Source organism: Myotis yumanensis, unplaced genomic scaffold (assembly GCF_028538775.1).
Source record: "Myotis yumanensis isolate MYYU_CA2020_CCGP unplaced genomic scaffold, mMyoYum1.0.hap1 SCAF_2, whole genome shotgun sequence".
Classification (NCBI taxonomy): Eukaryota; Metazoa; Chordata; class Mammalia; order Chiroptera; family Vespertilionidae; genus Myotis; species Myotis yumanensis.
This window is the reverse complement of record NW_027223753.1, coordinates 47,367,391-47,390,228: the sequence shown is the minus strand read 5'-3', so window position 1 is coordinate 47,390,228 and position 22,838 is coordinate 47,367,391. Positions and strand designations below refer to the sequence as shown.

General features: G+C 36.3%; 1 protein-coding gene across 4 annotated transcripts in view; it reads right to left on the bottom strand.

Moving 5' to 3' along the window:
• Positions 1-625: 625 nt before the first annotated feature.
• The window catches only part of LEPR (leptin receptor), a 98,966-nt gene continuing 76,753 nt past the window's right edge, over positions 626-22,838 (bottom strand). For 3 of the 4 annotated variants that reach the window (XM_070405295.1, XM_070405297.1, XM_070405296.1), the window contains 9 exons: positions 22,398-22,546; positions 21,229-21,388; positions 21,047-21,129; positions 17,667-17,883; positions 16,931-17,113; positions 15,045-15,140; positions 13,578-13,683; positions 12,271-12,346; positions 626-2,723 (listed from right to left, as the gene is read on the bottom strand). In XM_070405295.1, the coding sequence (XP_070261396.1) occupies positions 1,899-2,723; positions 12,271-12,346; positions 13,578-13,683; positions 15,045-15,140; positions 16,931-17,113; positions 17,667-17,883; positions 21,047-21,129; positions 21,229-21,388; positions 22,398-22,546 (1,895 nt within the window). In that variant the 3' untranslated portion in view covers positions 626-1,898. Of the gene's footprint in view, positions 2,724-3,674; positions 5,638-12,270; positions 12,347-13,577; positions 13,684-15,044; positions 15,141-16,930; positions 17,114-17,666; positions 17,884-21,046; positions 21,130-21,228; positions 21,389-22,397; positions 22,547-22,838 lie in introns of those variants that run through there. The other variant, XM_070405298.1, reaches the window with a different exon arrangement.

Below are 22,838 nucleotides of genomic sequence, written 5' to 3'. Positions count from 1 at the left end.
GCTATGAACATGGGAGTGCATACATTCTTTCTGATGGGTGTTTCAGGATTTTTAAGATATATTCCCTGAAGTGTGATCACTGGGTCAGACAGCATCTGAGATATCTGTCATTTTTTAGAATGGCTCACTTCATATGCTTACACCTGGAATAGAGATGGCAGGTAGGACTTTATTTGGGGTAACAGTTCAATCAGCAAATCCTCTCTCAGTCTAAGTATGAAATTCATGATGTTTAACAACCCATCGTCATATTTTTGAGGACTAAAGTTATTTCTTTTAATGATGCTGATCATCTTTAAATTCTTACTTATTGCCATTGAACATCTATCTGTGCAGTTTTCTTAATTTAGTTTGTTGCCCAATATGCTGTCTTTCACTTTTCTTTCCATATCAAAAGCTGAAATAAACAATAAACTTTAAAGTGTTTAGAGGCAAAGACAAGATCTATGCAATTCTCACTTAATTTTCACCCGCCATTATATTTCTACCCAATAGATTTTATTTGATGACACATCAATTTTTGTTTAATGGAAGGCAGTACAAGGTATAGGTTAAAAACATGATCACTAGCAGTGAAAAGATCTGGGTTTAAATCTGGGTTCCATCTTCCACTAACCCTGCCACCTTGGGCAAATTACTTAATCTCTTAATCTTTTAAAGGAGTGTAGTAGTAGTCCATGTCTCATACAATTATTTTAATAATTAATTGAGTTAAAGTATGGAAAGTATTAGCACAGTGATTGGCTTACATAGAGAAAATATTTAGTAAGTGAGAAAAATAGTGTGCATACAAGTGAGAATGGGGAAAAGACAATGATTCTAGAGTGACATACAGTATCATTTGGCAATCTAACTACCAGAAAGTGATGTTTACTCTTCTCTTGGCCTTCCCATAACTTGAATACTGTGATGTAAAATTAACAACTTAAATACTGTGATATAAAGTCAATAATATATTTTATGTTACATGACAAGGGGACAAGAGAGGAAAATAAAACAAAGCTTTCTGATACACACACAAATATATTTATAACAAAATAAAATAAGAAAGAAATACTCATTATAAAAAAAGAAAGAAAGTGAACATTTCAACATATTTACAGAGAAGAGTTAAGACAGGCATGTTTTCAAAAGTGCTTGTGTCGTCCTCCAAATACTATCTGTGGAGATTGCCATTATAATAAGTGGCTTCCTTCTATGGTACATATCTTAGATTTGATACATAAATATTGGCTTGCTTTTCAGTCTTCACAAGTCTACCCCCTAGACCAGGGCTAAATCTTCTATTTATATACAACATTTAGTGGAGTGTCTAACACAGAGTAAGTGCTCAAGGCAAGTTAAATTAAAAAATCTTTAACTCGCACAGTCTAGTAGCACAAAATACAAATACAGCACATACTTTAAAAATGCACAATGATACCTGTTAGGTGTGTGTTTGGGTGCGTGCGCATGTGCACATACGTAAATTAGGGTAAAACAAAGACAACTCAAGGTAAAACTAACACATCTTTGAAACAAGAGTTACATCTGACAAGTGTTAGTTTGAAGTCTTCTTTCAGATGTAGGCCTAATTCAGATTAGATCTTTCTAAACAGGTCTACTTTCACAAAAGAAATTTGTTGGGCTTATTTTTAGCTAGAAACAAGCCATCGGAGACGTTCCCATTGTAGCTTGTTAAAAGAATCATTAGGAGAGACTGTCTCCAAGGCTAGGTTCATGAAGGCTTTCTCACATTACTTGTCTATATGACTGAAGGACAGACACCATTAATTTTGAAACAATCACTTTCAAATTTAACGGACAATTTTCTCTTCTCTCCCTTAGCAACTATAGGGGAATATATTACAGTTTCTATGATTCATTGTCACATAATCTGAGATGTTTCTTGATTGAAATTAGACAGTTAGGTCACACATTTTGTTTTCCATTATCTTCTGAGTCTGAATGGAACAAGTCTGAAATTGAGGCATGTAAGATGCAAAAGTCTTCTGACCAGAAGTTCCTAAGTTGAAATTATTTTCTACAAGGTGTGAGCAACTGTCCTGGAGGATTCTGATGTCAGTGAATAAACAGTGGGCGGGGAATGGACACAACACCCCTGACTCATCTGTCAGAAACACACTACTCTCTTTTTTCATTGAGGTGACCCCTAAATAATAGACAGACTTTTCATCATTATTTTCTTCAGAGAAATTTCCTTCAAAGGTCAAAAGTTTATCCAATTCTTCTGAGAATGTAAGGTGTGGTGAAATTATATTGGGGTGCTGATCTGATAACATAAAAAACGCCTGTGTTTCTATCTCCCAGGAGCTATTAGATAAGGAATCCTTTGATGGAGAACTTTTGCTAGAGAAGCATTTGCTGACTGAGCTATTGATAAGCCTTTGCTCATCATCAATTGCACTTGACTTAGAGTTGCAGAGCAGGGTGGCATATTTAACTGAGGGTTGTCTCCTGCCTTCATCCTCACAGGTTATCTTGGTGCTCCCTGCCTCCGAGAAGCTAGCACTATTGTGTTGGTCATTAACACAAATGGAACCCTTTTCAAGATCTGCAGTTGTCAAAAGTAGAGGAACCAAAGCAGTCTGCACCTTCTCATCTTTATTTTTCCACGATGTATCAACACTGATATCTTCTGAAATGGTTTCAGGCTCCAAAAGAAGAGGACCAAATGTCACTGATTCTGTATGCTTGATAAAAAGATGCTCAAACGTTTCTGGCTAAAAGAAAAGACACATTATAATGTTTAATTGTATTATTATCTTTTTTTTCCCGCTTCATTATGACATCCTTGCAGAAATGGAAGTGTGAAAGATTAATGCTAAAGGACATAAGTCAACCAAAATTTAACTAGTTTGGGACTGAAACAGATATATCAAAAATCAGAAAGGAAAAGCAGTAGATAATGTTTAAAAGTAGGATGAGACTGATTTAGGTTTGAGTCCTATTTCTGTGGCCATGGGCAAGTACATTAATCTTTCTGCCTTACATTTCATTTTCTTCATCTATAAAAATATGTTCAATACTTACTTCATGGCATTGTGGTGAGGAACAAATTAAATAGTATCTGAAAGTGTTTAGCTCTCAAGGAAGACTGATTTTTGTAATTAGAAAGTGCTACAATCTGAAGAGTTCCTAACATTTAATAACAAATTAGATTCCCACAAACTGAAAATGTAAACCTCAACTAAAAAAAGTAAATAGAAATAAAATCAAATGAGCAAAAAACGTGATGCGAGATATGATGTGAAGGTAAAATATTTGTGATTGCTAAGAACTTATCTGCCTTATATCCTACTGAGCATCTGTTTAAGATATCAGAAAATAAGAACTAAGAAGGTGAAAAAAATGATCACAGACTTTTAAATTACTATTCCTTATTAATGACTTCATATAAAAAAACATGCTATGGGACATGTGAAATGAAGACAAAGACACAAAGCAAATGCATATCATATATTTTATAAGAATGGTGGTTACAGCAAAAGAAAAATCCTCTCAAGCATAACACATCAAGAATATGTGTGCAAAAAACACAACTCATACAATGTGAACATACTGAAAAAGTAAATGCAAAATAAAGAATACTGTGGACACATCACATTGAAAAATTAACACAACTAAATGAAGTGCTATAGAAAATATGTGCAATTTGTATATCATACATATAAGTGAACTTTTGAATATTATAAATTTTAAACTAATAAAGTGAATTCAGATTTGTTGCCTGAATTCATAATGGCAAATCTATTCCATATAAAAACATAGTTCATTTAGCAAAGTTTTGAACTGAACTGAAATATATTGGTAATTATAACCATAAAAGAATAAATATACCAAACAGTAAATATAATAATAATGGAATAGGCTTATAAAGATATTAAAATACTGCATAATGACAAATACCATGTTAACATAACCTTTCCATTATTCTATAAACATAATATAGTAAGAGGAACTGTTTCTGTGCCTATTTTCATTCTGACAGAAATCTATACTTAGATTTATTATTTCCTTCAAATATTTGCTTGTTCATTTTGTTTTTTCTTAAGGCTACTACTATATATGTTTTGAATTTCTTAAAATTTTAAATGACTTAGAAATTAAGATCACCAAATAAAGGAATTACATACTATCAGTGTAAAAGCAAAAAATACACAACATAGCCCATGGAATGCAGTCTAACTCACATTTGTTTTTCAAATGACATGTTTGGCATATCCAATGCCCTCTAGGACTTCATAACTGGTAACTAAAAACTGACCCCATGTCTATGATTGCATTCATTTTAGATGGAAGACTTCACTAATAAATAATTAGAAATCATACACTCATATATTATTGGAGTGTATAAAGGGGTCACAAACCTTTATTAAAAGTATGCTTACTCAAAAGCATCTAAATTACTGAATGCATCTAAATTTTTGAGGTTTTTAGAAGAGTCTGGAACATATTATATGTTCAGCTGGTGGGAAATAAAGAATGTCTTTTCTTAATTTCACTCAGATTTTACATTCCAATGACATCTATTTAAAGTCGATGAAGGGGAAAAAGGATACCATTCTCCTCATTGTTTAGTTTTATGTTTTTTACATTCAAATAAAACTATGAATGAAATCTAAATTTAAGTGATCCATGTATAGCCTAAATTTGAATTTTTTTTTTTTTTTTGGTTCATCAAACAAAGACTTTGGTTCATTTTTAATGTGAGCAACAGAACACAATCTGCTAAGTTCATAGAAACAGCAGGTGGTCTTTTTCAGGGAGAAACGTCCTGTCCTCACCATGAAATATATGTAAAAGCTCCAAAGAGTCTTCCTTCTTGTACCACTGTGCACTCCCTTGCCTGCCAGAAGCTTTGGGAGGTTAGGTGTAAATATATTAAATTCAAGCAAAAATTTTACAAGGAGGCTGAATTGGAAGCTAATGTATTTTCTGGTCAATCTGATCTTGCTATGCCAGGTCATGCTGATATGAACTGTAACTTGCAGAGGCCTGTGACCAGCACAAACTGTAACTTCTGGCTTTTTTGAAATGAAACGAAGTTAGCACTTGACCATTTTGAAGACTATAGAAAATGAAAATTCCCAGGTTGACCACATGGAAGTGTCTATAAAAGAATACAAGATGGAAAATTTTGTACATAAAAGTATAAACTAAATACGTTTACTTCATCTGTCATTAGAGTCAGTATATCTGCAAAACTACGTGTCAGAAGCTGCTGTTTTTATCTACTGACAACATTGTTTACTCTGTATTTGATGATACCTAATAGATATGTAATAAGAACAACAGTTAGAATTTTTCAATGTTTCATGACCAAATGATCAATCAAAAGCCAGATATCATGAACACTGCTTTTTAAACTTCAGATGACCTGAAAAGTAATCATACATCCAAACTGAACTGGACTCAGACCTTTATCTCCATCCCAAATTTACCCATCTGTTTTTAGTTCTAAATCAACAGATCCATCATAGTTTAGTTCTTAATAGTTCAACCAAATTTTATTTTTAGATTTTCTCCCCTTCTTCAAAATGTAAAAATCTTCTAATACTCTATAGAATGTTGGAAAGTTGGTACATTGGGTTCATCTGTAGTGATCATGATTAGACTTCAAAGAATGTCCGTACTCTGTTCAGATAAAATAAAACAAAATAAGAAAGAAAAATAAAAAAATTACTCAGAAAACAAAATATAAAAGATTTCAAACATTTTCCGTGAGGCATGGTTTCTGGACTGTACATTCTTGTGTTATATAACAGTGCTGCATCTTTTTAGAAAAGGGTAAAATTTTGAACTAAGGTGTCTTCACTCACTTTCTTAATATCACACTCGTGGACAGTCTTAATTACCTCAGCAAAGGAAAAACTATAGAGGAATAACAAAATAAGTAAAAGGAGAGAAAAAAAAGAAAAGAAAAGAAAAAAAAGTAATATTAGCTTGGAACAAGAAAACAAAATAGAGCAGTGAAAACAAAAATTTAAATGTTAAGAGAAAGAAGGACTAAAAGAGTGAAAAATAGAATCATAATCATAATTTTTAACCTAGAAAAAAGATCTAAGAAATCATCTGTACAACTATTCAACTACATATATAGCTATATACCACTGTTCAACTATAAATACAAGTATGTACAACTATTCCGCTAAATATATAGCACTATATACAACTGTTCAACTACAGATCCTGCTATATACAACTACTCAAGTATATATACAACTAGTTCTATACAACTATTTAAATGAATACACAGTAGCAAAATACAACTATTCAACTAAATATACAACTATATAGAGCTATTCAATCATATATACAACTATCCTATATAATAAAAGGCTAATATGCAAATAGACCAAACGGCGGAATAACCAGAACAACCGAACAACAGGTTGCTATGATGTGCACTGACCACCAGGGGGCATGTATGGAACATAGCGGGTGTTGGGCATGGCAACACGGTGGAGCAGGTGAGCGGGGCGCCAGACCAAGGTGGGGCACTGGTCGCTGTCATTGGGGCAAGCCTCTGGTAGTTACTAAAATTTCTTTGCTCCCACACATGCCACGGTCCTACCCAGTTCTCACACCCGCTACTGGCACTGGAGCCACTGCTCTCACCCACTGCCAGTGCCGGCTCTGCTCGCACCCACAACCGGTGCCTGAGCATCACTCACACCCGCTGTCAGTGCCTGGTGCCGGTCACAATCACTCAGCGCCATCAGTGGGTGCGAGTGGTAGCTTCCAGCCCTGATCACTTCTGAGGGCTTCTCCATCTCCCCCTGCTCCTGAGGGGTGATTGGGGCAGCAGCCACCGCTTGCACCCACTGACGGTGGCAGCCCTGTCAGCGGGTGCAAGCGGGGCCAGCTGCCGGCAGACAGGGGACCAGGGGTCATGGCAGGAGGGGCCAGGTGGGGGCATGGAGGATGGGCTGAGTCCCGCCCCTGTGCCCACCACAGCCTCACGGCCCACAGTTCTTTTCAAGGTGCATGAATTCGTGCACTGGGCCCCTAGTTTAACTATATACAGTTATTCAACCATATAATAGATGTGCAGCTATATACATCTATTCAACTAAATATACAACAGCTATGTACAACTATTCAACTATATATATATAACTACATGAACTATTCAATCACATACCCAGCTATATACAACTATTCCACTAATAATACAGCAGTTATATACAACTATTTGACTCTATATACAACTACTAGAGGCCTGGTGCACAAAATTCATGCACTTGTGGGGTCCCTGGGCCTGGCCAGTGTTCAGGGCCGATAAGGGCCTTCTAGCTGCCAGCTGGGGCCTTCCTTCCCTGGCTGCCAGGTGCTGACTGAGGCCTTCCTTTGTTCCACGCCACCCCATGGTGGTCACCACACGTCATAGCAAGTGATCGAACTCCCACTCTCTGGTCGAACTCCCAAGGAGAAACTTTGCATATTAGCCTTTAATATATAGAGATATACAACTATATATAACTATTCAACTATATATACAGCTCTTCAACCTAATATACAGCAGCTATGTACAACTATGCAACGGCATGTAAAGCTACATACAACTATTCCCCTCCCCCAAAGAAAAAGAGAGAAAGAAATCATCTGCTCCACGTGTCTCCCCTTTTTTAGACAAAACAATTGAGGCTTAAAGTTGCACAGCTATTTAGAGCAGCAAGGACCCTACGTCAGTTTTTTTCCAGTCCAACAATCTTTCTGTAGCACAATGGAAGATGACAAGATATCCCAAACACAAACTGTCAGGAGGACATGTTCTTTGTTTTGCTTTTTCTACTTGCTGTGATAGATCTGAGCTCATTAATTCTTACTCTCTTCTGGATACTTATAAACCAAGGGCATAGGCATAAATATGAAGAAGAACAAGAAAATAAACAAAACTGAAGTCATATTTTAGGGAATGGAATACACACTTCTCAGCCCAGTAACATGCACTTCTAAATAGAACTTCTAACTCAAAACTGCACTAGCTCTTCTACACTTGTGCAAGTCCTGCTAGCAATGTCAGGATGCTCTGCCTCATATCTGTGAGGATAGTGCTTTTCCATGGGCGACTGGGTTTCTTCTTTGGAGGTCTAGAGTAGGCTAAGGAAGCTAAAATAATCTTCGAATCACAGGGAAAAATCCACTTTGCTTTAGCTTTAACACTCCTAAAGGTTGTTAAGTGGAGCACACTCTTATGAAAATGGACATAAATGTAGACAACCAATGAGCGGAGTTAGATTTTAAAAATACAGATGATTTGGAATTAGAGAAAGAAAACCATAGATAAGGCAAAAATGCTAAAGAAAGGATAAAAGATCATTAAAGTCTTAAACACTGTAAAATTTGAATTAGAAGACTAATTCAATATTTTGTCTAATATTCTGACTTTTATTTTTCTTTTAAAAATTATTTATTGAATTTATTGGGGTGACATTAGTTAATAAAATTATATAGGTTTCAGGTATACAATTTATAATACCTAATCTGTATAATGCATTGTGTGTTTTAATATTCTGATTTTTAAAGCATTAAGAAAAATGGTGTAGCCCTGACCGGTTTGGCTCAGTGGATAGAGCATCGGCCTGGGGACTGAAGGGTCCCAGGTTCGATTCCGGTCAAGGGCATGTACCTTGGTTGCGGGCACATCCCCAGTAGGGAGTGTGTAGGAGGCAGCTGATTGATGTTTCTCTCTCATCGATGTTTCTAACTCTCTATCCCTCTCCCTTCCTCTCTGTAAAAAAATCAATAAAATATATTTTAAAAAAAGAAAAAAAATGGTGTAGAGAAGTAGCCTCATTCAAGATGGAAGATTGAGCATATATGTTTCTCTCTCATCTCTGTAGAGACTGTTAGAATGAAAATACATGAGTAAATCAAATGCACACCCACAACAAAGATAATATGAGAAGGCTAAGAAAGAATCAGCTTTGTAATCCATCCTTTAAAAATGAAAAATGACTGAATGAGTATACACCAAAGATGATGAGCAAAGAAAGCTGCAGACCAGAACATCTCCAGAGCGGGCTGTAGCTGGAGAGAAAGCCAGTTTGCCCAGTTGGAGATGGTGCATGAAGAAATAAGTGGCAGGTAAAAATACAGGAAGAAATGAGAGCTGAGGCAGGAAACTGAAAACTCTGCCCAGGGAATGGCCTCTTCTACTTCTCTGCTGCACATCAAGAGCTTTCATATTAGAACTACCCTCCACACCCAACTTGCGTTTTTGTTTTAAAAGTAACTAATGAGCTAACTCAGCATCATGGGTGGGTATATCTTTCCTCATCTGTCTACCCATGTAGAGCAACAATCCCTGTCTATATGCCTCGGGCTCCCAGTCAGCCTGTCTTCTGTTTCACTCTTAAACAAGAAAGGAAAACAAAAGATTATTATCAGATATTTGGGGAAGTGAGATAAAGAAAAGGCAAGGCCAAGAAAAACAAAGGAAAAACGTTATCCTAATAAAAACGGAGAATTCAGGGAGTAGAAGAAAAGAGAATTTTTAAAACAAATGATCCTCTAATTGATATTTCTAATAAGATTTAACAAAACATTGCATGCATAAAACTAGGACAGAATACTCTTAAAAAGAATATTTGGAAACTTACAAATATAATAGTAAATAAAGTTCAACTGAAACACTGGAAAAATAAGTTATGGAAAGGTCTCAAATGTAAGACAAAAACACAAAGAACAGAGAAAATATAATGAAATATAGAATGAAATATAATGATATAGAGAGAGAATCTAAAATCCAATGAATACAGACTCTAGAAAGAGAAAATCAAAGAAATAAGAGAAGAGTAAGTTGTCAAAGAAATAAGAATTTCTTAGAGTTGACTGGAGACAGAATTGAAAGTATTTTCAAATGATGACCAAGTTAAATGAAAAAAGACCCTTCCTATAAAGTACAGAATAGGGAATATAGTCTATAATTTATAATAATAAGAGCATCATATGCTAATTAGACCAGATGTCCTTCTGGACATTCTTCCAGATGACCTTCCAGACGAAGCCAGGGCTGTGAGGGAAGCCTGGGTCCCAGGTGCCAGAGGGAAGCCGGTGCCGGCAGCTGGGGGAAGGAAGGCCGGCTCTTGCACGAATTTTGTGCATTGGGCCTCTAGTGTTATAGTAACTATGTATGGTTCCAGTTGAGTTCTGGAAATATAGGGGTGATCATTTTGTGGAGTATATGATTGTCTGACCACTATGCTGAACACCTGAAAGTAATATAGAATGATACTAAATGTAAACTGTAATTAAAAAATAAAATTGAAGAAAAGAACTTCCCTAGACCAATCACTTACATTTTTGTTTTCTTTTGTGTTAGAATTGAATATACCACAATTTGCCTGTCCATTTTTCATTTGAGGGACATTTGAGTTGTTTCCACATTTTGGCTATTATCTTATATAATAAAACCCTAATATGCAAATTGACTGAATGGTGGAACGACTGGTTGCTATGATATGCACTAACCACCAAGGGGCTGACACTCAATGCAGGAGCTGCTCCCTGGTGGTCAGTGCACTCCCCCTGTGAAAGTGCCACTCAGCTAGAAGCCAGGCTCATGGCTGGCAAGCCACTCCCACCTCCACTGCAGGCTGGTGGTAAGAAGTGAGGGTTCCGGGACTGTGAGAGGGATGTCTGATTGCTGGCTTAGGCCCAATCCCCCTGGGCCTAAGCTGGCAGGTGGACATCCCCCAAGGGGTCCCGGACTGCAAGAGGGTGCAGGCTAGGCTGAGGGACCCCTACCCAGTGCATGAATTTCATGCACTGGGCCTCTAGTGAATTATAAATAATGCTGCTATGAACTTCATGTACAAGTTTTTGTGTGAATATATTTGATTTTTATTGGATATATATGTAGGAGTGGAGTTGTTGGGTCATATGGTAATTCAATGCTTAACTATTGAACTGTCAGATCATTTTCCAAAAGGGCTGCACCATTTTACATTCCCATAGGCAGTGTATAAAAGTTCCAATTTCTCTACATTCTCACCAATACTATTATCTGTGTTTTATATTCTAGCCACCTTAGCTAATGTAAAGTGGTATCTTGTGTTTCAGATTTATTTTACCTAATGCCCAATGATGTTGAGCATCTTTCCATTTGCTTATTGGCCACTTGGAGAAATGTCTATTGAGATCTGTTGCCCATTTTTATTTCATTAAAATATGCATAACATAAAATTTACCCTTTAACTATATTTAAGTATACAATTTAGTGGCACTAAGTATATTAAGCAATTAATTGTTAATATGGAGTTGATGGCAAGATAATCAGTTTGAGTCATGTGAGCCTCTGTTTGCACCGAGGCTTTTACATGCATGACTGGATAGACCAAGACAAACTGAATCACTCTCAGCTTCAGTTTTCTCATCAGAAAATATGATGCAATTAGGCCAATAAGAGAATTAAGTAAAGTAATGTGAATATAAAAGCAAAGAGCAGTTATCACATTTACCTGGTACTCTTAGGTAATATAACATGATTTACACTGTATTATTTTTCCCTAAAAAGTAAATTTTATTTAGGAGATTAAAGCAATGAGATTAAAAAGTTACTAAATTTTAGAAGATTTTTATCGTTAGTGAGATATTTGAAATTATATTCTTTTCCACTCCAAATATTCTTGCTATATTTCAAAATCTGAGTTATTTCTAATTGTGTTATTTGTATAGCTGTTAAGCCCTGGTAATAAACTAAGCATCTTGAGGGCTAGTTTTGCTTAAAGAATAGCTTATAAAATTATGAAATTAAATATTTGCAGAGCTTTAAAAAACCCATCTTACATAAGTATAAGTTTAATTTTGGTAACTGAATTTTTCAAATTACAGTATTTAATCATGGGATTATTTATATTGTTTTTATTTGATTTAAATAATTATGGAAATAATTATAGGTATTAAAAATACTGATTCCAGCCCTTTGCCAAAGGACAATGAATTTATACCAAAACCCGTTCTCCATCAGATTTGATTCTTAATATTCTAATATTTATCTTATTACATAGTACTGTGATACATAAGAGATATGCATATTGTTAACTTTCATATGATAAACTATCTATTGAATTTTGTATCCCCCAGTACTAAATCCTTATATCCTGCTACTCTTGGAAATATATAGTAGATTAAACAGATTCATATTCAAATGAATTGAATAAAAAAGAACTTTTAAACCTTAAAAATGTGTAAAGCTCTAGAAGGCATATGACATCTAAAATACAATCTTATATTTGGGGTTAAGAAAATTGAAAAAGGGACCTTTTGAAAATTAAGTCCTTGTGCCCAGGAACAATTCTTGGGGTTTGGAACATCATCCCAAAACAGCTTCTTCATTCTATAAAAGAAAAATAAGGCGCTGGAATCACAGAAAAACATTCATATCAAAACTGTTAACAATTAATGAATGTATAAACTAGAAATTAATCCCCTAGAGCTACGCCTTAGGAGGGGCAGATTCATTTTCGCATGCTATCACAGGAAGATTTCTACCAATGAGCTGTCTAGACCAAAGTTAATAATCATCTATATATATTAAAGCCTAAGTGACATTTAGGACCTAATGACTGGAACAATTGGAACCACTTGTCGACCAGTCACTATGACCCACACTGACCACCAGGAGAAGATGCTCAATGCAGGAGCTGCCCCTGGTGGTCAGTGCGCTCCCACAGCCAACCTCCTGCAGCCTCCTCCCCACCCTGGCCGGCCAACCTCCCATGGCCCCTCCCCCTGGCGGGCCAACCTCCCATGGCCCTTTCCCCTGGCGGGCCAACCTCCCACACCCCTTCCCCCCGGGCTGGCCAAACTCCCGCGGCTCCTCCCCCTGCCCAGCCAGCCTCTCAATAGGCCTCGATCGCCAGCCAGGCCAAGGGACCCCACCTGTGCATGAATTCGTGCACAGGGCCTCTAGTTATAATAATAAAAATAGCAAACACTTATAGAAAACTGTGTGCCAGGCACTTTGCATTTTTCTCAGAAAAAATAAAATATTAAAAATGGTCAAGTGAGTTTCAGAAACAAGTCTACTCGATATGGCCCCATCAGCTCACTTGACCAAAAGATAAATTCTGATTCTAAAATGGACTCTCCCTCTTTTGTGCTAAAAAACAAAAGTTTCTGCAGAGATTCATTCTGTAAAACTCATTGGTCTAGACCTCTCAGCACAAACCCACAAGAAATTCAAGGCCATTTGCCAAACCAGATTGACTAGAGCCAGCAGTGCTGATTTTTAAAAAGCAGAGTGCTTACTGGTTATAAGTGGACTGCCTGCTACAGGTAAATTTTCACCACTCAAAGTCCTCAACCCAAATTGCACGACTCTGAAAGCCATTTTGCCACCTCCAAGAACATACAGCCTAGGCTTTCCTATAATAGGCTTGTTATTTCCTGCTTGCATTTCAGAAAAGAAATCATTTTTTTCCATGAAGTTTATGTTGTGCTAGCAAAACAGAATTTAGCTATCTGAAAATAGGCCTTTTCTTTTTATGCCATCTTAAAAATATTTAGGATATATTACTTCTGATTTGTATTTTAAATCAAGGTTTAAATATGCTGAAGGTTCATACCTTTGATGTAATATCAGCAATGCTCCTAGCAACAAGGTTAATGAAGAAATAATTATTGGCACAATTACATATAGACCTGCATCAGCCTGGTGTTTTTCAATATCATCTGGAAAAGAAATGCAATTCACGCAATTCAGAAGCTTGAGGAAAAAAAAATATCTTTCTGTATCAATAATTATAATAGACTTTTTCTTAATTTCATCCTAGATCTGTATGACCTCTAAAATATAAAAATAAAAAAGAGGAAGATAAAAGGATAGTTATGATCCCATTAATAAAATGATTATTATTGTGTTCACAAGTATGCTTATTGTAATTTAGTGAAATATTGTTTTAAAAATTATTTGTGAATTCTCTCCCTCTGCTCCCTCTTAGATTATATGAGTCAAAGGGCCAATTAAAGTTGTTATGATGACTCTGTCTGAGCATCTGCTTCTAAAGAAGCCAACCTACGACACCTGCCAATCTCTAGCTTGTTCAGTCCAGACACATTGACCTCCTTGCTGTTTCTTGAATCACCAAGCATGCTCACTCATCCGTACAAAGCACTCCTCTGTACTTCCTAGCCCTTGCTGAAATGGTCTTCCCCTTTGTGTTTGCAAAGCTCTACTCAAATATCATCTGCACAACGAAGACAAATGTTGGCCATTCTAACTACCACACCACATTTTAAGTCTATCCCTTCATCTTACTTCATGGCACTTTTATCTGACATTATATTATACATGATTTGTTTATTGTCTCTCACTCCCATTGGAGTCCTGGAGGTTAAAGAATGATGTTCACTGTTCAAGCCCCATTGCTTAGAAGAATTCTCATTTGTTCAATAATTCATTAATGAATTATTTCAATTATTTTCATTCTAAAACCAGGCAAAATGTGTCTCTCTTGAAACTTCATTATTGGTGTGCTTGGATGTGAAGACAATTTAAAAAGTAATAGTAAAATGTCAATATGCCAAATATGGTAAGATGAATCAGAAATATGAGAGGCCCAGTCTATGACAACCTCTCCAGTTTTATTTTCAGAGGAAAAATTATTTCCTTTAGAAGACTGATTAAAATTTATGGACTCACAAATATATGCTCCCAAACATATTCTTCGGGGAAGGTGCATTTATATACATTATATAAAAATGTTCAGAAAAATAATATATTTCTAACTAGTCTTTATGAAGATGTATTTTATTGTATAGCTGTGTATTTCCCTTTATTTTGTTTGCATCAACTTTTTACCCAATTTGAGACTAAAAATTTTACTTACCAATACAAGAATTCAATACCGTGCCTGATTATTCTCTTTCTTACCACCACCTTGGAACCACACATCCTGACTGCATGTACCCTGGGACACATAAGACGATGGACCCTTGCACTATTTTATCAGGAGAATAGCCAGATGGCAACATTACCACTACACAGGAAACCATTCATGTGTATAAAGAGAAACTGAAAGTAAAAGTTTTACCTTGGGTAAAACTATTAATTATCTTCGGTTTCCCCACTCCTTCCATGAATATAGGGTAAAGACTGAATTGATACTTCTCAATTGGGATAAAATGATCTGAGGAAAAAAACATATTAAAGGGTCATTCTTACTGAATTCATATAAATGAGTGAAATCTATATAAAACATTTTTAAGTGACCCTCCTATATTTCCAAACATAGAAATCAGTTGTTATTATAGATTGAAACTGATAATTAAAGAAATTTCAAAACAACCTAGGTACTCCAAATTCCCTTAATAATGACAATAATTTTATAAATAACAGCTTTAAAAATCTTACCCAGAGATAGGAAATGGCAATTTTTCAAAGACATGTTCCAGTGATAGCCACTTTGTTCAAGTTCAGGGTATATAAGTGTTGTATTTCCCTGTCCAGAACAGTATGCTCTACCTCTTCTCCTGTATCTCCAAGGTGAGCAATATTTCCTTTACATAGGAATTTAGCTACTTAGTTTTCCTACCCAAGGCAGCTAGAAGACTCAAGTCTTGTGAAATCCTATATTAAAAAGATAGGGGTGGGAACCAGGAATCGCCTTGCAATATCCAAGAGTCTAGATTACTGAAGGATGGCCATCTCCATTGCAAAGCTCAAAATGAATCTATCAAGTGCTATTAATATACAAAAATGATTTCACAAGAGATAAATCTCTTTGAAACCTAAAGTCCACATGATATAATGAAAAGCACAGAGAGTAACCACCTGGATAACAGTGGTAATGTAATGAATTTAGTTCTCTATCAAGAATTTGTTTCTATTTAGCCTAAAGCTAAATTCTAGGTCTCTGAAATAAACATATGAGTCTTTGGGATGAGATTACATAACTAGAGGCCTGGTGCACGAATTTGTGCACTCTGTTGGGGGGTGGTATCTCAGCCTGGATTATGAGAGGGCACAGACCAGGCCAAGGGACCCTGCCGGTGCACAATCAGGGCCAGGGAGAGACACAGGAGGTTGGCCAGCTGGGGAGGGACCATGAGAGGGCTCCAGGGCATGTCCGGCCCATCTTGTTCAGTCCCGATCAGCTGAACCCCAGCAGCAAGTTAACCTACTGGTCAGAGCATCTTCCCCGTGGTGGTCAGTGCACATCATAGAGAGTGGTTGAGTGGCCTTAGCATATCATTAGCATATTACACTTTGATTGGTTGAATGGATGACCAGAAACCTAGCATATTAGGCTTTTATTATATAGGATAAGATCAGGGCAATCCTTGGCTTCTCTATACTTAAACCTAACTCAGAGTTCGAATGCTGTATTGTGCACTTAAACTTTGTAATCACCTCCTGGGGCAACTGGTCTACTTTTGGGAGTTTGTGCTGATTATGTCCCCAGGTCCTAGATCCTCAGACCTTCAGTATGGCACTTCCACTCATTGCGAGTGGAGTTATAAGTTGGCACACAATTCAAGAGAACAACTTGGCAGCAGATATCAAAAGCCATTACAAATTGGTTTAAAGATAAAGCTGAAAGCAACGAAAATAGTTCTCAAATAAATAAGCAGTTTAAGTAGATTTTGGCATAAAATGCAATATGATCTTAAAAATAATAGGTAAAGGGATAGGGGAGAAAATAGAAACATGTTTGTGATATACCAAAGGGACAAATCGGAAGGAGAGTGGTAAATGACATGGTATGATGACTACTGTGTAAAATATTTAAATGAAAAAGGATCAAATGAAATAGAATTAAATGTTTACGGTAAGGTGATAAAATTACAAGTATTCAGATGGTATTGTCATCTATATTTTTCAAGTTTTATTTAATTAACTGGCTCTATTAATTGAATTAGTAATTTGTAGTATCATACTAACCCATAAGAAAAACTTATTAAAGTATAGTAAACTTACCATGGATATAATACCTCTTAACAGACGAAGGGATTTTACGCCATCTAATTTCATTGTCTTCATTAAGAATTTTCCACTCAAGAATAAAATATATCAGATTGTAATCACTAAGTGATAGCATCCAGGAAAGAATCACACAGCTACTATTTAAAGGATAAGCATTGAGTGACTGCACGATATTTACTGAGGAGAAAAGAAAAATATTTATTTTTAAAATCAAAATTAATGAAAATCTCCTAATACCCTTGAAGAATATATAAGCTCCTGGAAAGGGAGAGAAGGAATGGAAGGCAGACATTTTCAAATCTGAGCAATTACTTGCATCCATATAATATGTCATACTATTACATATATTTATAATCCATATGACACATGTATACATGTAATTGTGCATATCAAGAGAGAGACAGAGGGGGAGAGAGAGAGAGAGAGAGAGAGAGATTGAGATTTACCTATGACCATCACTGGTCCAAAAGCATTAGATTTATTAGAATATTCTCACATTATAATATCATTTCAACCATGTTCTACCACATGAAAACCCCAGGACCATATACATAACCAGAATACCATCTAGTTTGCTATTTTTCAGACAAAGAAGAGATCAAGGTAAAACAGAGACTTTCAGATTCAGGGAACCACAGGTTTCTTGGAAGACCATTTAGAATGGAAGGAGTTTACAAAGATTAAATATTTAAAAGGGCACAGGTTTACTACCCTGTACGTTTTCAATTACCTTTGCTCATGGGCCATGAGAGCGTTAAATTAAAATTTGCAAAAGAGGCACCAATCGAATTGACAGCCAGAACTGTAACAGTATGTGTTTGCTCTGTCCATTGGAAAGTGAATTTGGTGTGGTTGCCCACATCTTCTGACCATGTTCCATTGCGGGCAGTGTGATGCTTTACTACATATCTTCTCACACGGCACAATGAATCATTTTTCATCAGGGGCTGGAGTAAACATAAAACTGGATTAGTTTAAGGGCTACAGTGCTCTTTACACCACCTGTGCTCATGGAACTCCTACTATACATTCCCACTGGGAGGCAGGGTCAGACCAGAGGCAGCACTGCCTATGTCCAGGCTGAGGTAGGAGGCGGTGGGGGAGGGGAGGGTCTGCCTCTGACCACAGGCTAGGTGAAGGTGTCAGGTGGGTATGGAGCATAGCAAAGTTATTTTCCCTCTCCTGGTTTTTTTTTCTCTCTTAATATTCAGAAAATAAATCATTGGAAGATAATGAAGTATGAATACAAAGTTTTTCTACCAAAAAGTTTCACTCTAATTTTAAAGAAAAAAAAAAAAAAAAGACCGGTAGAGAAAAGCTGAAAAATGTTCATCATCATATATTAATCACAGTAAAATTGTCACTCATTTTCCCTTCCCTTGATATGCTGCCACTTCAAGTAACAGAGGCTGTCAGAACAGTGTGCATGGCACCCCAGAATTTCAGTCCAAGGCTGAAAATGAATCATACCAGGTCACTGACTGTTCCAGTATAAAATACAGATTTAGTCCAATTCCAGTCCTCCACTCTACAGAATACACCACTTCTCCCACCACCTTCAACAGCTTCAGGTAAGAATAAGTGCTGCCAATCCTTTGTAAACCCCAGAAAGTTTGACTCTACAACAGACTAGACCAGTGCTGCTCAATTCCTTTCTTTCTTTCTCTCTTTCCTTCCTTCCTTCCTTCCTTCCTTTTTTCCTTCCTTCCTTCCTTCCTTCCTTCCTTCCTTCCTTCCTTCCTTCCTTCCTTCCTTCTTCCTTTCTTTCTTCTTTCTTTCTTTCTTTCTTTCTTTCTTTCTTTCTTTCTTTCTTTCTTTCTTTCTCCCTCCCTCCCTCCCTCCCTCCCTCCCTCCCTCCCTCCCTCCCTCCCTCTCTCTCTCTCTCTCTCTTTCTTTCTTTCTTTCTTTCTTTCTTTCTTTCTTTCTTTCTTTCTTTCTTTCTTTCTTTCTTTCTTTTGTCACTGAGGTTCCTATAAGTCAGATATCAGAAAAAACAAAACAAAACACAAAAACACACAAGCACATACACATCTACCCCTACAGGGCCTGGAATAACCTGGGTAAGTGAGGAGTGAGATGCTTGCAGCAACCATTGCAAGAATAAAATGTCTGAAAAGTCATGCATATTTCACATTTCATTTTGTAAAATCCATGTCAGTTTTCATATACAAATATTTACTTTTGTAACCATTGATTAGAAATGATGATAAACTTCCTTACTTTTTGGTACTAGGAAGCTGCTCTAGACTCATCTTGTGGATTTCCTACCCTGGCCCCAAACCAGCCATTTTCAAGGAACTTTAGTTCCTTTCATTGGAGAATGGTATTAGAAACAAATCTGAGCATGCTCCTTGTCACTCGAGTGCCGTTACTCGAGTGCAAATCAAGATAATATATGTGTGTATACTAATATTTATATCTATAAATACTTCTAAATGAATCCATCTGTAGCCATATTAAGCTAAACAGAAGCTCATACTGATGTCTCCAACTCTAAGCCCTCACCACACGGATCATTCTGGTCTTCTGCCCCTAGATTCTCTATAACCAATCCAACAATGAGACATATGGGTCCCACCATCCACACCCATTTCCTTGATTATTCAATTCCAATTTACATGTATAGTAGTAAATTGTTAACCCATAATAATTAACATTATCAAATAGAACCCAGTGCATAATGCTACTTCTTTTGCCTTAGTTTTAAAAATCCATGCATTTACAAAGTTACTTAGGCCTGCACTTTTTTCTCCCACCTCCTTCAGTGAGGTTTTGCATACACTTGTAACACAGATTCTTTTGTCCAAGTCTGGATTCCATCCCGGGATCCTCCAGCCCACTAAGTGATTTATTTTTAATTTGCATACATTAAGGGTGGCTCTCTATGGGTTTTGACTAATGCATATGTACTCACCATACTATGTACCCACCATGGCAATCTACAGAATAGTTTAACCACCATAAAAAATCCCTTGTGCTTTACCTATTCAAACTTTTCGTCATCAGCCAAACCCCTAGAAACCACCAATATTTCTATCTTCTCTACAGTTATGCCTTTTTCAGAATGTCATGTATGTGGAATCATTATGTAGCTCTTTCAGATGGGCTTCTACCACTTAGCTACATGCATTTAAGATTCATCCACATCTTTTTGTGGCTTTATAGAAATTTCTTTTTATCACTGAATAACATTCCACTGGATGGAAGTACCATAGTTTGTTTAGCTATTCATCTATAGAAGGATATCTTGGTTGCTTCCAGTTTGAAGTGATTATGAATAAAGCTACTATGAACATGTATGTGCAAATTATTATGTGAAGACAAGTTTTCAAATCAGTTGGGTAAACAGCTAATAGCATGATGCTGGATCATATGGTAACACTATGTTTAACTTTGTAAGAAACTACCAAACTATCTTCCATTTTGTAGTCCCACCAGCAAAGAATAAAACTTCCTGTTGCCTTGCATTTTTCCCAGCAATTTATTGCCCATTGTTGGTGTTTTTTTATTTTAATCATTCTAAGAAGTATGTAGTGGTATCTCTACACACTTGTTGTTGGAATTTGCAATTCCCTAATGGCAGATAATGTTTGCTGTGAACTGAATGTTTGTGTTTCCCCAAAATTGTGACAAAAAAAAATAATCCATTCACTTGGGATACAAAATTCATATAGTAGAGAGAATGTTTTGAAAATTGTTAGGCTGAATATCCACTGTTGATGGAAATATCCACAGTTTATATGTCATCATGCAACAAGAATATCCCTTGTTTTAGATGTCCTTGAGGTATGTGGAGAAGGCATTTACTTTGTTTAGGATTAAATATAAATAGAATTCTTGCACTTGAAGGAACATTAGATGTCATCTGGTGCAATCCTACTTTTATACAGATTAGGCTAAAGAGTTCAGGTGACTTTGCCAAAAATAGTACTGACATAACTATAATACCTTAAGCTGAGAATAGAACTAAAGGCTCCTAACTCCGTGCTGACACACCCTCCACTAGGGATCTTAGCTATCTATGATCGTCTCTTAAAATGGAAATGAAATATGGGATTGCAGAGCCTAAAATTATGAACAATGAAGAATAACATAAAAAAGCAGAAATACTTTCCAAAGTAAAGTGACATTTCGTTCCTTTTTTGTGCTGTCTTCATGAATTATTCTCCAAAATTCAGGTCCTTTGATAGGAACTGCAAAACAACAAGGAGCCCAAGTTGTACTTGTATTCTCAGAAGTAATATTTTCACACACGTGCATTTTTAAGACACGTTTACAAAATCTCTACAGACCTTTTACATCCATGACCACTGTGTAGGCTGGAGTACTCCAATTACTCCAATATCCCAGTCCATCCAGCCTCTTACAGCGCACCTGAGCAACGTAGACTGCACACAGGTCTGGCACCGGGAGACTGACAGATTTTGATTTTGCATCATATACCTCATACATCTGTAACATAAGTCAATGCATTAGATTGATCATGACTCACACACAGGTGGCTAAAGGGCCCTGAAGTACATTTTATTTTAAACCTTAACACTATTCCAAATTGAAGAGTAATCTGACTTCGTGTCTTCTGGCTTTGGAAATACTCCTATCGGGCTTGGATCATGAGCTCCTTCAGGTTAAGGACTATCTTAGTCCCCTTGTTGTAACCAGATTTGGACTGGTTCACTTGCAGCCTCACTTCCCAATCGTTCTCTTAAGCCTATTATTACACATCTCTGTCCACTAAGCCTCTATCCACAAAAACTATTAAGAATTTTAACCTAGTAGTTAATAGGGCCTGCTGTGGAGGATCTCTGATATCCAATCTCCTCAATAAGCAGGTAAAGAATCACATTCATTTCAGTTACAATCATCATGACCTAGTGATGTTTGTAAGTCTTTGCAGGCTGCCATCAGACAACTGACACCACGAGTCATCATATGCACACTTGCACCTATGGGTATGATTCTGGTTATTTGGTAAAAGCAGCTTCTTCCAAAATGTATTCCATTGGATACGTGTACTAAAGAATATAATTAGGTGTTGGATAAAAAGGGGCTTATTGGTAAAATAAGTTTGAGAAACATAGGATGAAGTAAATTCACAAATAAATGTTTCTTTAATGCCGGACCTTTCCTAACCTTTAATATGTAATAAACTATGTCTTTACACTAGGAACATACAGTGATGCAGGGTTTCCTAAACTTATTTAACCATGCAAGCTTTTTTAAAGAAACATTTTATGGGGCCAATGGTAAAAGCTCACTTTTGGAAATGATAGATTGTGGGAAATTTTATTTCTTTAAAGGGTTAAACTTAGATCACTGTAACAAAAATAGCTACAGAATACAGAGGATATACTAAATAAATAAATCTTATGACAACAAAGTAAGTTGCAATAAAATTATTAAAATAGTCAGAAATAACATTTAGTGAAACAAGCTAAAGAAATTTCTAGATAAAAGTTACCTTCCACTGTATTTCTTTTCCATTTAAGCCATAACGAATCTGGAACTGAAGATTATTCTCTGGAAAAATGGGCTTTTTCCAAGATATTTTCAATAATCCAATTTTTGCAGTAATTTCTGCTTTCACACTGGATGGAGGCAATGGTTTTACTAGAAATTAAAAAAAAAAACACAGTATATGTAACAGTAATGATGTTTTAAAAACCATTCTTATGATGTTCTATTTCCATACCTTATATTTATAAAGCAGTAGCTCTTTCTCAAAAAATGTCACATCCCTTATCTCATTTGCTCCCCTACAACTTTATGTAATAAATACAAAAGGGATTATTTTGCAAATAGGTTGATTCTTTAAAAATCAATACATTGTCCATGTCACTCTGTTTATAGTAAGACCTGATTAGAAATTGAGCCCTTGGCTCTGCATGCAGAAGATCCCATA